This window comes from Scomber scombrus, chromosome 3, assembly GCF_963691925.1.
Source record: "Scomber scombrus chromosome 3, fScoSco1.1, whole genome shotgun sequence".
Classification (NCBI taxonomy): domain Eukaryota; kingdom Metazoa; phylum Chordata; class Actinopteri; order Scombriformes; family Scombridae; genus Scomber; species Scomber scombrus.
The window spans coordinates 2,767,380-2,779,679 of NC_084972.1; the positions used below are offsets into that span (position 1 = coordinate 2,767,380).

Below are 12,300 nucleotides of genomic sequence, written 5' to 3' on the forward strand. Positions count from 1 at the left end.
ACATGTTGTGAAGACAAACCTGTTACTCTGGTTGCATTACAGTGCCAAAGTCATATGACATGACATATGATAAGAGTCTTTACCTCATCATTTAGGAGGCTTTCTTACATTACGGAAAATGTAAAACAGGTTGAGAGATAGTTGTGTTGAGGGGGGGAAAAACGTAAACAGGAGTTGGCCTTCAGTTTATCAGTTTATTCAAGTACATTGCTGTGTTGCCGGTTCGTTTACAGGAGGGGGGCTCTTGTTCCACGTCATCCCCCCTCTGTCCCCCCTGCGAGTCCTGTCTGTAGCTCTAACTAAGCAAAATATTGAGTTAGGAATAGGGTTGCAAATGTTGTAGCATAATCTTGGTTAAAACAACCAGATTTAATGAAATACAGTTGAATATTTCCCCTTTTCCTCAATCACATGAACATAGCACATTACTTACTGCAGGGCCACTCCCCCTACACAATTTTCTGCCCCATTGCAACCTTAGTTAGGAATAACTTCAGGATGGGCAAGTCCAACACAACAAATGGAACAAATCAAACTAGAAAGGTTAAAAAAGAAATGGATAAAATATAGAATATAATTTTAAAAAACCCAAAAAGACAACAAATGAAAGTAAGTTGCTTTCTCAACTTAAATACTATAGACTCAGTCTCAGTTTAAATGACCATAGCTTGTAATCATAAAATAATTCTTCTTTGTACAAACCCTAATGTTCCCTGACAGGATGGAGCTATTCTCCAAAAATTCTCCATCATCAGCCAATAAACATGATGGTCAGTCTCTATGTGTAATAAATTCATATGATAGTATGTCTTCTCTCTCTTGAAGTAATTTCTACCTTATTGCTGAACTGTTTTTTTCAACTTCAACTTTATTTATATAGCACTTTAAACACAACATAGTTGATCCAAAGTGCTTCACACAGAGGAAGAACACATACAAAATAAAAACATACTAAAAACACAATAAGATTTTTAAAAAATTACAACAATAACATCAAAAATAAGAATTCCACAGTTTTGGGGCAGCAATTTTCAATGTATCTCTATTAAGTATTGATGATGGGTCACATTATGAAGTCTGCCTTTAATGCCCATTTGCACTTCTTAAGCATATCACATTTCTTAATCAAGGAGAATGAAATAATTATCAGTACACACTCTGTTCTGATGCTCCCTTCAACTGGAGTTTCAGTCCTCTGGGGATAGTCTTTAAGCCACACATATAATACCAAAAGTGAACCATGCCCAAATATGGTCAGATCCAACACATCTACAGTATATATAATTGTGTGTATTGGTCTACAAATCTGAAACAAGGGGTGTATGAATGTACATTGTCTGGAAACACAGCTCAGCACCCTTTCCCTCCATTCATCATGGTCAACAATATCCAACCTCTGATTGCACTAACCTTACTCCGTTCAGAGAGACAGGCACCCACATCTCTGACCTTGACTGCCATAGCAACACTATCAGGGTGCCTCCTGTTTTCCCCAAAAGTAGCAGACATCTGTGTCTCACGGTCAAGATTTGATGCAGGCTTTACAATGACATCAAGGCCTTAGTTTGACCCAGTGTATGCCAGTGTACTGTATGATACCAAGTTTGGAAAAATCCCTAAAAAATATGACTACAAACAACTTGAAAATTGACATCTCTTTTTTTTCTTACACTTTTCTTCTTTCATCTCTCTACAACTTGCTGTCTCTGCTCTGCTCCTGCTTCCACACGCAGCCACATCCCAACAGCCTCTATCAGTATGGAGGTCAGTATGTCTGCCTGCCTGCCTGTCACACTGTGTCTCATGTCCTCATGTTGATCCTCTCAGTTTGTCCTCAGCTTGTCCTTGCATGACACAGACAGGGCAGAAACATCATGTGATTGACATTAGAATGTCCCTTCTTAATTTCTTGTATCATTTTCCTTAAAATTCAATGTATAAACTTTAATATGCTCTGCTGGAAATAATCCTCTGTTCCTGCTTTAGCTTTGTGTTATACATTTCTGTGAAATATCAGTTCCAGGTAGTATTAACACCTTTTTTTTCCCTTTTTTTTTTTTTTTTTACTATTTTTGTCATAGACCAACTACTGACTGCAATCAATATTTCTGAAATAATAAACAGCAAACATCACACTTGTACAGTATGTGTACACTTGCTCACCTGGGACACTGTCTTAAAAATACTAAATCTCAAGTAATGTAGTTTTATAAAGGACTGTTAAAAAGGCCAAATCATCACCAAGGCAACAGATAAGCCATCCACCATGACATCTCTGCCAATATCAGTGATTTATATTCCTGTGTTTTATTCAGAAGACACATTATGGGACAGTTTTTTTTTTTAATGTGTGTGGAACTGAAACTAGTTAATGCTAACATGCAACACACTATAATAAAGGTATGACTGTAAATGAGGCCATGCCTATTAATTGCATTAGGATAGCATAATACTTATCAATTCCTATAACTGACTTAAAGTATTCTGTGGGTTTTTTCTGTGATTCATGAACTAGTAGTATTAATAACTGTGAACTTTGATTTGTTAGCATTCATAGATTTCATGAAAAAGAGAGAAAAACAAATGCTCATAGCAGGTTATTGTGTGAGTAACAGACACAAATACAGTCTTTACTGTCCTTAATGTGAACTTGTCTTTGCTGTTGTTGTTGCACATTGTACTGGGTGTGTGGTCCATGTGACTACGTTGATGTTCTTATTGATTAGATACATATCTCACAAGTTATCAATCCATGGGTGACATGGTTTAATTATTATCTGTTCACTACCCAAACAGCTCTGAATATCTGGAGTGTTATCATTAAAAGCTTTTGCAGCTCTATCATTATTAAATTCTATAAATTCTTTAAGTTGTTTTTGAGCAGTATGTTTATGAGTGGAGTGGAGAGAGATATGAGGAATGACAGGCAGCAAAGGCCCCAGCCTAGGTCAAACATACAGCACTTTTGGGCACGGTAGTGAAACACATGAGATGTGTCCCTCTATATGAGAAGAAAAGCAGCAAGAAAAAAAAGAATGAATGCATGAACATGAAGGTAAGCAGACATAGGTCATCATATCCTGGACTAATGATGGAGTATCAAAGACTGTCATTGAGCTGCATAACATAACATTCTAAGAAAATCTCAACTTTCTAAGAAAATACATGAATATAACCTAAATACACATCTACACTATAATCTGCAAACTGTCTTATTGCTCAAATCTACAGAAACAAATCTTAAATTGTTTAGTTTACTCTTAAGAATGTGTAGTAAGCTGATATGTTTTGAAACTGACGTGCTTTACTTATAGTGGACTTACACTTACTTACTGTACTTTTAGTACACTTCTGTAACCTTGACAATGTCTGTCACAGCCAAAACATCACTAACACCAAATGTCACACACAACAACTCGAAGTGCTTATAATTCCTTTGGTAGTTTTCAATTATATAAGGCTTTATATTACTCTTTGTGATATTTTGACACTCAGACAATACAATTATACCAGCCAGCTGTGCAGCAGTAATACACTTGTAGTGCAGTTCTACAGGTATGAAAGCACAGATTCAGGCAGAACCTGTTTGCTGAACATATGGTACATGGATGGATTACAATGAAATATAATTCCACACACTGTAAAGGAGTTCAAATGAGTGCCAGCAAAGCTGCCGCCTCTTCCCCTCAAAGTACAAGTTAAACTTAAAATACATTTATGAAACAACTCTAACCCTGCAGTAAATGAATGAAAGCTGTCTGTTTAGCTGTCAAGTATCCTCAAAGTTCCACAGTAATATCCATCCACACTGGGTGTCAACATAAAGCAAGATTAGAGACTTTCCAGCAGCCAATACAAATACAAGAAACAAGAAAAAGGCAGTTTAAACATAAAACAGCCAGTGGCAGCTGGTTAATACGGGCGCTGGGCTGCCGCCCCCTCCAAATATCTAGAGAAAGTCTACTTAAACATATTAAATATAAATTAATTAGATAATGCTAAATAATTATGAAATTAAAAGTATTTGCTTGTAAAATGCACCTGTTAGTCTCTCAGCACCTGTCAGCATTCATTATAAATTGATTCCAAATGGTATTTTTGTAATTTCTATATGTACTTCCTGTGTGCGGGGCGCCGGCCTAATGGGAGTCAATGCCTGTGTTCGAAACCGCATACTACATACTACATACTTCTATACTACATACTTCTATACTACACACTACACACAAACGACCAGATAGTAAGCAGACCGTTTACACTGTAGTAAACTACACGATAACCCACAATGCATTTCGTCCCTACCCGAGCTGAAATCAGCAGGCTGAAGCGGATTTTCATTTTAGCTCTAACTCTATAAATATACCACTTTATCGACATTTCTAACCTTTTTAGGCGAGAAAGTAGCCCTTTTGATCCACAATGTGACGCTAATTTGTCCAAATAACACCTGTTTAAAGTTTTGTTCCTGCGAATTCGGAGTTAGCCGTAGCAAGTAACGCACTTCCAGTCATTTTCACAAAATAAATCACCCGTTACCTTTTATTATTAAGAAAACCATAATGATAGAATTGGTGCTTTTATTTTAAAAACAGGAAGCGAACATACCCTCGCTGTAGCTAACTTGAAACCACTGAGGTGGTGATCTGTGACTTTTGAATTTTGAGTTTTTTTCAGAAGTTACGTTGCATCTTGGGTAATTTGAGTATGAGTAGTCAGCTCTTGATGCATACTCCGCATTTCTGGTGAATCTAGTAAACCATCCGGGAACTTTTCGCATACTCTAAATCGCATACTACGCAGTTGAAACACACTACATACTTCAAATGACGTCAGAGTTAGTACGAGTAGTAGAAAAGTATGCGGTTTCGAACACAGCCAATGGCTGTGTCTTAATTCAGGGGCTGCATCCTTGTAAGGACGCATTTTAAGGCCGGTTACGTCACAACGCTGCGCGAAGGCCTGTCCCAATTCGAAGACTCCTCAAACGCATGCTCAAACGCAGCCTCAAAATGCGTCCTTGTTTTCCCTGTTTTTGAGGATGCACCGCTACTATCCTTAGCGGCCTCATATATCCCAAGATCCTTTGCGCGCCGCTGTTCAGTCCCATAGATATATATAGAACATGTATTCCATATATATCTATGTGCAGTCCCGCGAAAAGAACAATGGTTGTTATTGTTAATAAATGCTTATGTTTTTATATGGTATTGTTATAAAATAAAAAATATTGTTAATTGTTACACGTTGTCTTTTCCATTTAGTATTTACAACTTAAGTACAATTTATAACAGGATTAGCAAACGGCATAAAGTGCTACTGTGCTACAACAAGGGATTTAATGTTTTCTCTAATATTTTCTTTTATTAGCAAAGGATGAAACTTAACTCTACAAGGGGGCAGTCTTAACATTTAACTATTTACAGAAAATACATCAGAAATAACTATTTACAGATTATTATTAGAAAATTATGTACAATTATGAACAAACTATTAAAAAAATATGTATTATTAAATACAACACTACTAAAATTCACAATGATTTACAATAATAAATAAAAAAATTCATAAATAATAACAAATTAATCAAATAAAAAAATGAAAAAAATAATGTAATAGGCTGAGCAGGAGTCCCTGGCAGTGCTGCTGGGCTGGATGGGATGCCACAATAAATACCCTGGTGTCTTCTGTGGTCAGTGGGACATCAACTGGGCTGGTATTCGGGGTGTTTGGGGGTCTGGTCTCCACTGTCCACTGGGGTTGGTCCGATGGACGATGCCGCCCCCCCTCCCCCCCGTGCAAAGCGAATTATATAAAATTATCTTAACCAAGGTCTTAAACGAACAAAACGAATTATACTAAAAACAATACAATTCAAAATCATTTAGATTAATAATTAATTAAACACTCAAAAATGTGCTGTGCAAAAGACATTCACGTGTTGCTTCTGCTGTCGCCGTCATCTCCGCTACCAGTTCTGCTTTTATATCACTTAGCTCAGGTGGCTTCATGTGGTCCCCTCGGTATCTTGGGTCAAGCAGTGTTGCTTTGCGCATCATCCATTGGGTGGCAATGATCCCTGAGTCTGCGCAGGGAGTGGAGCCGCTGCTGAACTGCCGTGGTGTTGGTGGTTGAAGTGAGGTTATGTTGTCCTCACTACAGTGTAGGAACTGCAGCTATACAACAAGCTAAACTCTTCCTTGCAAATGATGACTTGAGTCGTAGTGAGCTTTAGTTGCCGTTTATTCTGGCTCTTTTACATCATCTTACACGGACAGAGTGAAAACTGTACTAAGACAAAATACAAAAATTACCATTTTACTCTGCAACATGTGCTTTTCCTCAATTTAAATAGATGTTTCACCTCTTCCCTGTATGCAGATTCATTGTTGTTCTTTATGAGGCCCACCACCGTTGTGTCATCTGCAAACTTCAGGATGGAGTTGCTGCAGAATCTGGCAGTACAGTCATGGGTGAGCAGGCTGAACAGCAGAGGGCTCAGGTCGTAGCCCTGCAGAGAGAGCCTGTGCTCACTGTGATGGTCCTTGATGTGCGGCTGCCCACCCTGCTGCCACTGAGTCAAAAAGTTGTGGACCCAGCTTCTCCACCAGCTGCTGTGGGATGATGGTGTTGAAGGCACTGCTGAATTCTATGAACAGGAGCCTGGCGTAGGTGTTCTTCTGCTCAAGGTGAGACAGCGTGAGGTGGAGCATGGTGGAAATGACATCTTCTGTTGATTTGTTTGTTCTGTAAGCGCAATTGTAGCGGGTCCAGGTCAGCAGGGAGTTTATAGTCAGTGATGGAATGAAATACCTGCCACAAACGAAGTGAGTCCTTAGCATCAGTGAAGTTGCTGTTCAGTGCATACTGCCTTTTTGTCCCTTTAATTCCCCAGGCCAGATTGCTTCTTGCAAGTGCATATGCTGCAGAGTCTCCAGCTCTGAATGCCTCGTCTTGTGCTCTGAGCAGTGAGCGCACTTCCCTTGTCAGCCATGGTTTCTGATGGCTGGGCAATCTTCCCTATCCAGATCACCTTCAGGGCCATCCAAAGCCTCTTCTGCAACCTTGGACAGTTCTTGTATACCTTGTAGGGTACTCCACTCGGTCTGGGTGCTGAGCTGGACCTGGCCCTCCTCACTACCTCTTCCACTTTGCTCAGGCAGGGCAATTTCAGATTGAAATCTGTTGTTGGCTCTGTTGGTGTTATCAGGGCATTACATGGACCCAGAGGTCGGTCTCTCTTTATGTTGCTGTAGCTGCTCTTGAGGTGGTCATTGATGGCATTTAAGAGTTGGACCTTTTCCATTTCTCCGGTTTTCTTGAACTGCCTCTTGAGTGACCTCAGCTCTTCCCTGTGCTTCTGGGTCCTCCTTGATCTGGGGTTTGGGGCATATGTCGATGGAGCAGGCTTACTGTAGCTGCCTCAATCCCAAACTGCTCTACCGCAATGTTTACTGTGATGGTGGCAATGGTTCTCAGCCGCTGGTTTATGTTCCCTCTGACAGTTCTTGCCAAGATGTGAACGACATCTTCGTCAAACTGCTGCCATACTGCTCTTTTTGTGGACTTGGGTGCAGGCCACCTCTGTAGTGGTTGGTGACTCTGTGCATCGCAGGCGGTTGATGTTGTAGGCACCGGGAGGCTGTGTGCACTGCTGTCTGTCCATGGAGCTGCCTGTTGAGTGCTGATAGTGGCTGTGGCTGACACTGGGAGGCTCCGGGCACTGTGGGTTTCTTCTGGGCCTGGCTCCTCCTGCGTCTCACCAGAAGTGATTCCTGTGCGCTGTGTCCTTGCTCCCACTGTCAGACATTTCATTCTGGCATGGTGGATCTTTAAGCCCCTTATGTTCTTGTCGGCTTTGCCGCAAATGCACTGTACTCTGGCTGTTGTTCATCCATTGTCCTGTGTCGTTGCTGATGTGTCTGTCCAGTTGGGGTTATATTATGCAAGCCTTCAAAATGTAGTTTCTATCTTGCAAAACCATTTTTTAAATTTTATTTGAAGCTTTCACACAGAGCTTTTTTTCAGTTTAGAAATATGGCATGATATTAATGATATTGATTCCATATATAAAAAAATCAATGTTCATCCTTTTGTTTCTGTTTGAAGAACTTTGTTTGTGTTTTTCATGAATGTCTACCTATACCAAACTGCCACTATCATAATCACTACTATCATCACACTAACTCCACCCTATTTATCTGCTCTACCACACATGTCCCCTCCACCCCAATGTAGTACCAGGAGGCCCTGGTGCTGAAGCAGCTGGCAGAGAAGAGGGAGCACAAGCAGGAAGTTCTCCACAAGGTGCGTGAGGAGAACAACAACTTTAGCAAGAAGACGGAGGAGAAGCTCTTCCTAAAGATGGAGGTCAACAAGGAAAACCAGGAGGCCCATCTCAATGCGCTGAAACAGCAGCTGTGTGAGCCTAATGTAACAAAATGAGTTGTCTATTGATGAAAATGCTTACCATAAAGACATGATGAGTAATATAATGAAAACCTTAAGAAATGAATGTACCTTTTGGGGTTTTGTGTAAAATACGAAATGTATTGTTAACTGACACTGAAATTCATTTGGCATCCTTAGACAGTTTTGTTTAAGAGGCTGACATATTGATTAAACATAGTTTCACATGACACTTTTCATTAAACCATATACAACACAGTTTTAGCAGAGGTTAGTGTAATGTTTTACCAATCCCCCACACATTACTTCATTTTACTATGATTCACAGTATTTGATGTGAAAAATTAGCTACTTCCAGTTTCTATTCTACTGAAACCAACAGCAAACTGTGTTTCAATTTTCCTGAAATGCAGCAGATTTTTTATTTTGAGACATTGCGCTCATATCACAAAAATTCAAAAAGGCAGGATGTAAAAAACACCACCCTTTACTGTGGAAGTTGCAGCTGTAGTCAAGTTGTAAACAGAAGTTGTTGAGGAAGGGAACTATAATCATCAGTAGCACAGACTATATTTGTCCGGCTATGAAGGGATTCACAATCTCCAAAGACTGCTCAGCTAGCTTTTTCTTTTGTAGTTTCAAATGACAGTCAGTGTATGAAGTTTCACTTTATTTGAAGGTAAAATACTTTTCAAAATGCAGTTTTCACTTTGTTTCGAATCATTTATTTTATTCAAAAGAGGGGGACACCATGATGATGTGTTGTGATGCTAGTGAAGGATTGGTCTTTCACATTGACTTTCTATGTAGATACCTGCTGAAACTGTGAGTCAATTCACCAGGCAGCATGTAAAATGGGGCCAAAATGGACTTGATAAATTAAAAATAAGATTTAAAAAAACAAGACATTTTAAATGACAGAGTATAATATGAATTGAAAATATAGTTTTAAATGAATTAAAATATACATATATACAAGTCAATGGCAAAAAATCTAAAGCTGGAAAACTTCGTGCAAACTTGCCATAAATGTAAATTGCTGTAGATGTCATTATTTCCAGACACTGGACCGTAGCCTAAAAACTGCTTTCAGATTTGGGGTTGTCACAGAACACCAATGAGAGAGGAGGTACTGCATGTTGTTGGGGTCGTAAAGTGCCAACCTTAAACTGGACATGTTATGTTTTATCAAATCACCAACACTTTAAGATTTTATATATGGAGTTCCATGGCTGAGTCTGTGTTTGTGAATTACATGATGTGCTTCTAAGTTTTATGTTCCACAAGCCCCACCTTCCATCATAACTTTGAGTGTATCTGACAGTTTATTACTTTATTTTACAGGAAGTCCACGGCGCCGAGGCGCCCAGGAACTATGAGCTGAGGATATTTTCAACACTAAGGCAGCAGATGCTACTTTTGAAAATCTTCTTGTGTGTCAAAGTTTCCCTGTTGTTCAGTATTCACCAATATCACCAGTGCACCTTTCAAGACTCAAACTAGTAGTTAATCAGCACCAAATAATGCTACTCATCTGTTTCATTTTTGGTATACCACACATTTGGAACTACAGGTACATTGTCTGGTAACAGAGGCAAGTACAGCTGAAATAAAGTCCAATTCTGAGCCAAACAAGGTCTGTGTTGGGTTTATCTTGTGGGTGAAATAATGTTTTTGTGGGCAATTATATTCTGTGAACATAAATCATCTATTACTAGGTAGATTTTCAAATGCTTTATTGTAACTATTTAGTAGAACAGGTTTTTCTGGGCACGCAGGTGGTCGAGTGGTTGGGAGCGCATGCCATGCAGCTGACCCCGGTTTGAATCCCGGTCTGCGGACCTTTGCTGCATGTCACACCCCCCCTTCTCTCCCATGATTTCCTGTCTCTCTAGTGCTAATAAAGGTGTTAGCGAGAAGAAAAAGAAAAAGAAAAAAAAAGAACAGGTTTTTCTGGTTAATATTTCCTAATATTTGCGGTGACATTAGTGTCCTCATTATGCACATGAAAGCAGTATCTAGTGACATTAGTGTCCTCATTGTACACATGAAAGCAGTATCTAATACAAACAATCAATATATGGCATGTAATGTTCCATATTTTAGCATAATATGCATGCAGTAAGCATAGTAACATGCTGACATATATTAAAATAACACAGTTTAATTAATTTCTGAATTGTAAATGGAAAGCCCAGCAGCTTCAAGAAAGAACATTTTCTGAGGAGAAAGAAGGAGGTGGAAGATGTTGGACAGATGGTTGGTTGATAAAAGAGTGGTGTGGCTACTTGAACTCTTGAGCTGTGATGTTTGTCTTCAGTTTCCCCTGTTTCTAAAAGAAGAAAAATAATTTCCCATACTACATAATTAAATATATTCTGGTTCTAACACTACATTGAAGTTAAATGAAGCATACAGAGTGACATATTCAAGCCCAAGATCATGTCAACCTTTAGTAATCAACATTCATTTATAAGAAATATGTCACTTTATCAAAATATGTCAGAAAAGTTCTTATTTCAGATTGATATAACTGGATTGATGTACACAGTGTGTGTGTGTGTGTGTGTGTGTGTGTGTGTGTGTGTGTGTGTGTGTGTGTGTGTGTGTGTGTGTGTGTGTGTGTGTGTGTGTGTGTGTGTGTGTGCGTACATATTTATACATATACAAGTAGAACAACACACTTATACATTGTGGTTTATTTATTTTCAGTGTGACTAATCATCATTAGGCTACCATACATTTAGGCGCACTAGATTCCCCCGGTCTTCCTACCTCGGCCCTTCAGTGAAGAGACCGGAGGTCAAACCCCACCCTCCCCCCAATCTCCTACACCTGAATGTAGAAACTGCAAATTCACAAACAACGACGGCACCTGCTGCAACTAGGTTAACTGATCCACACGTGACGTTATAACATTGACATGAACAAAACCGGTCTCTTTTTCTTTTCTTTTTTTCTTTTTGTTTGTTTGATGCGTGCACCCCGTTCCACCCCCGGTAAGATGTCGCACCCTATCAGAATCTACCACTGGTAGTAATTGTTTTGACTGTGCAGGAACATGCAGCATCACGAGGAAGCTATTGTTGAAAAGAGGAAGTCTTTTCCCACGAGATAGGGGTATGAGGACAGCGCATGCCTATCACTTTAACCTGATGCTGACGCAAAATATGTGAAACGAAACTTAAGTTAGAGCAGCGCTAAACCAGTAGTCATCACAGGACGAGTCTCCATATAAAGGTCGGTGATAGGTGAGAGGTTCCAGCTGTGCACCGCTGCAGAGAGGGGTTCTGTTTGCCTTCACTCCGAAACCTCAAAACTGAGTCCACCTAATGCTGCACGATGAGCCAAGTCTCACGTTAACTGGACCAGAATTATCCGCGATATTCCAGCCTCTGTAAACACCTTCCTGTTTGAATGTCTTGGAACTGCTGCTGAGCTGCTCACACACTTCAACGGTAATTATTATTAATAGTTTTGATAAGTATTTTTACAATCATAATTATGATCATAATACTATTATCATATTTATCATTTGGATTAATTGTAGTATAAGTACTAGTACTTATACTTTACTTGTCCTGATAGGCCAAATAAACTTGATGGGCAGTTGAGTGCAGCTTTTTACAATCTGTATTTTTGGTTGTCTAGTTGAAAACCTTGCTTTAATATCAGACTCTGGTTATTTGAGTTATTGGTTCCACTGACTTCATTCTCAGAGTCTGTGCAGCAACCTGCTATTGTAATTTTTTTATATGTACAATACCTCCATCTAGTGGATTTAAGATGCAAGCTCCAAGCAGCAGACCGTTTCAGTTTAAAAAAAAAATCCGTAGACATTTAAGATTACAAGGATTAACTTTTATGATCATTCATATAATCAAACGTATTATA

At 39.3% G+C, this 12,300-nt stretch overlaps 1 protein-coding gene across 1 annotated transcript; it reads left to right on the forward strand.

Annotated features, from left to right (window-relative positions):
- The first annotated feature begins 1,712 nt into the window (after positions 1-1,712).
- On the forward strand, positions 1,713-9,909 carry LOC133978186 (stathmin-3-like). The gene is made up of 3 exons (XM_062416552.1): positions 1,713-1,764; positions 8,236-8,430; positions 9,751-9,909. The coding sequence occupies exons 1-3, from the start codon at positions 1,759-1,761 to the stop codon at positions 9,907-9,909; spliced, it is 360 nt and encodes a 119-aa protein (XP_062272536.1). The 5' UTR covers positions 1,713-1,758.
- Positions 9,910-12,300: the final 2,391 nt, after the last annotated feature.

Coding starts and splice junctions, on each gene's coding strand:
- LOC133978186 (XM_062416552.1), top strand. Junction 8,431..9,750: donor AGCAGCTGTGTGAGCCTAAT/GTAACAAAATGA, acceptor TTTATTTTACAG/GAAGTCCACGGCGCCGAGGC.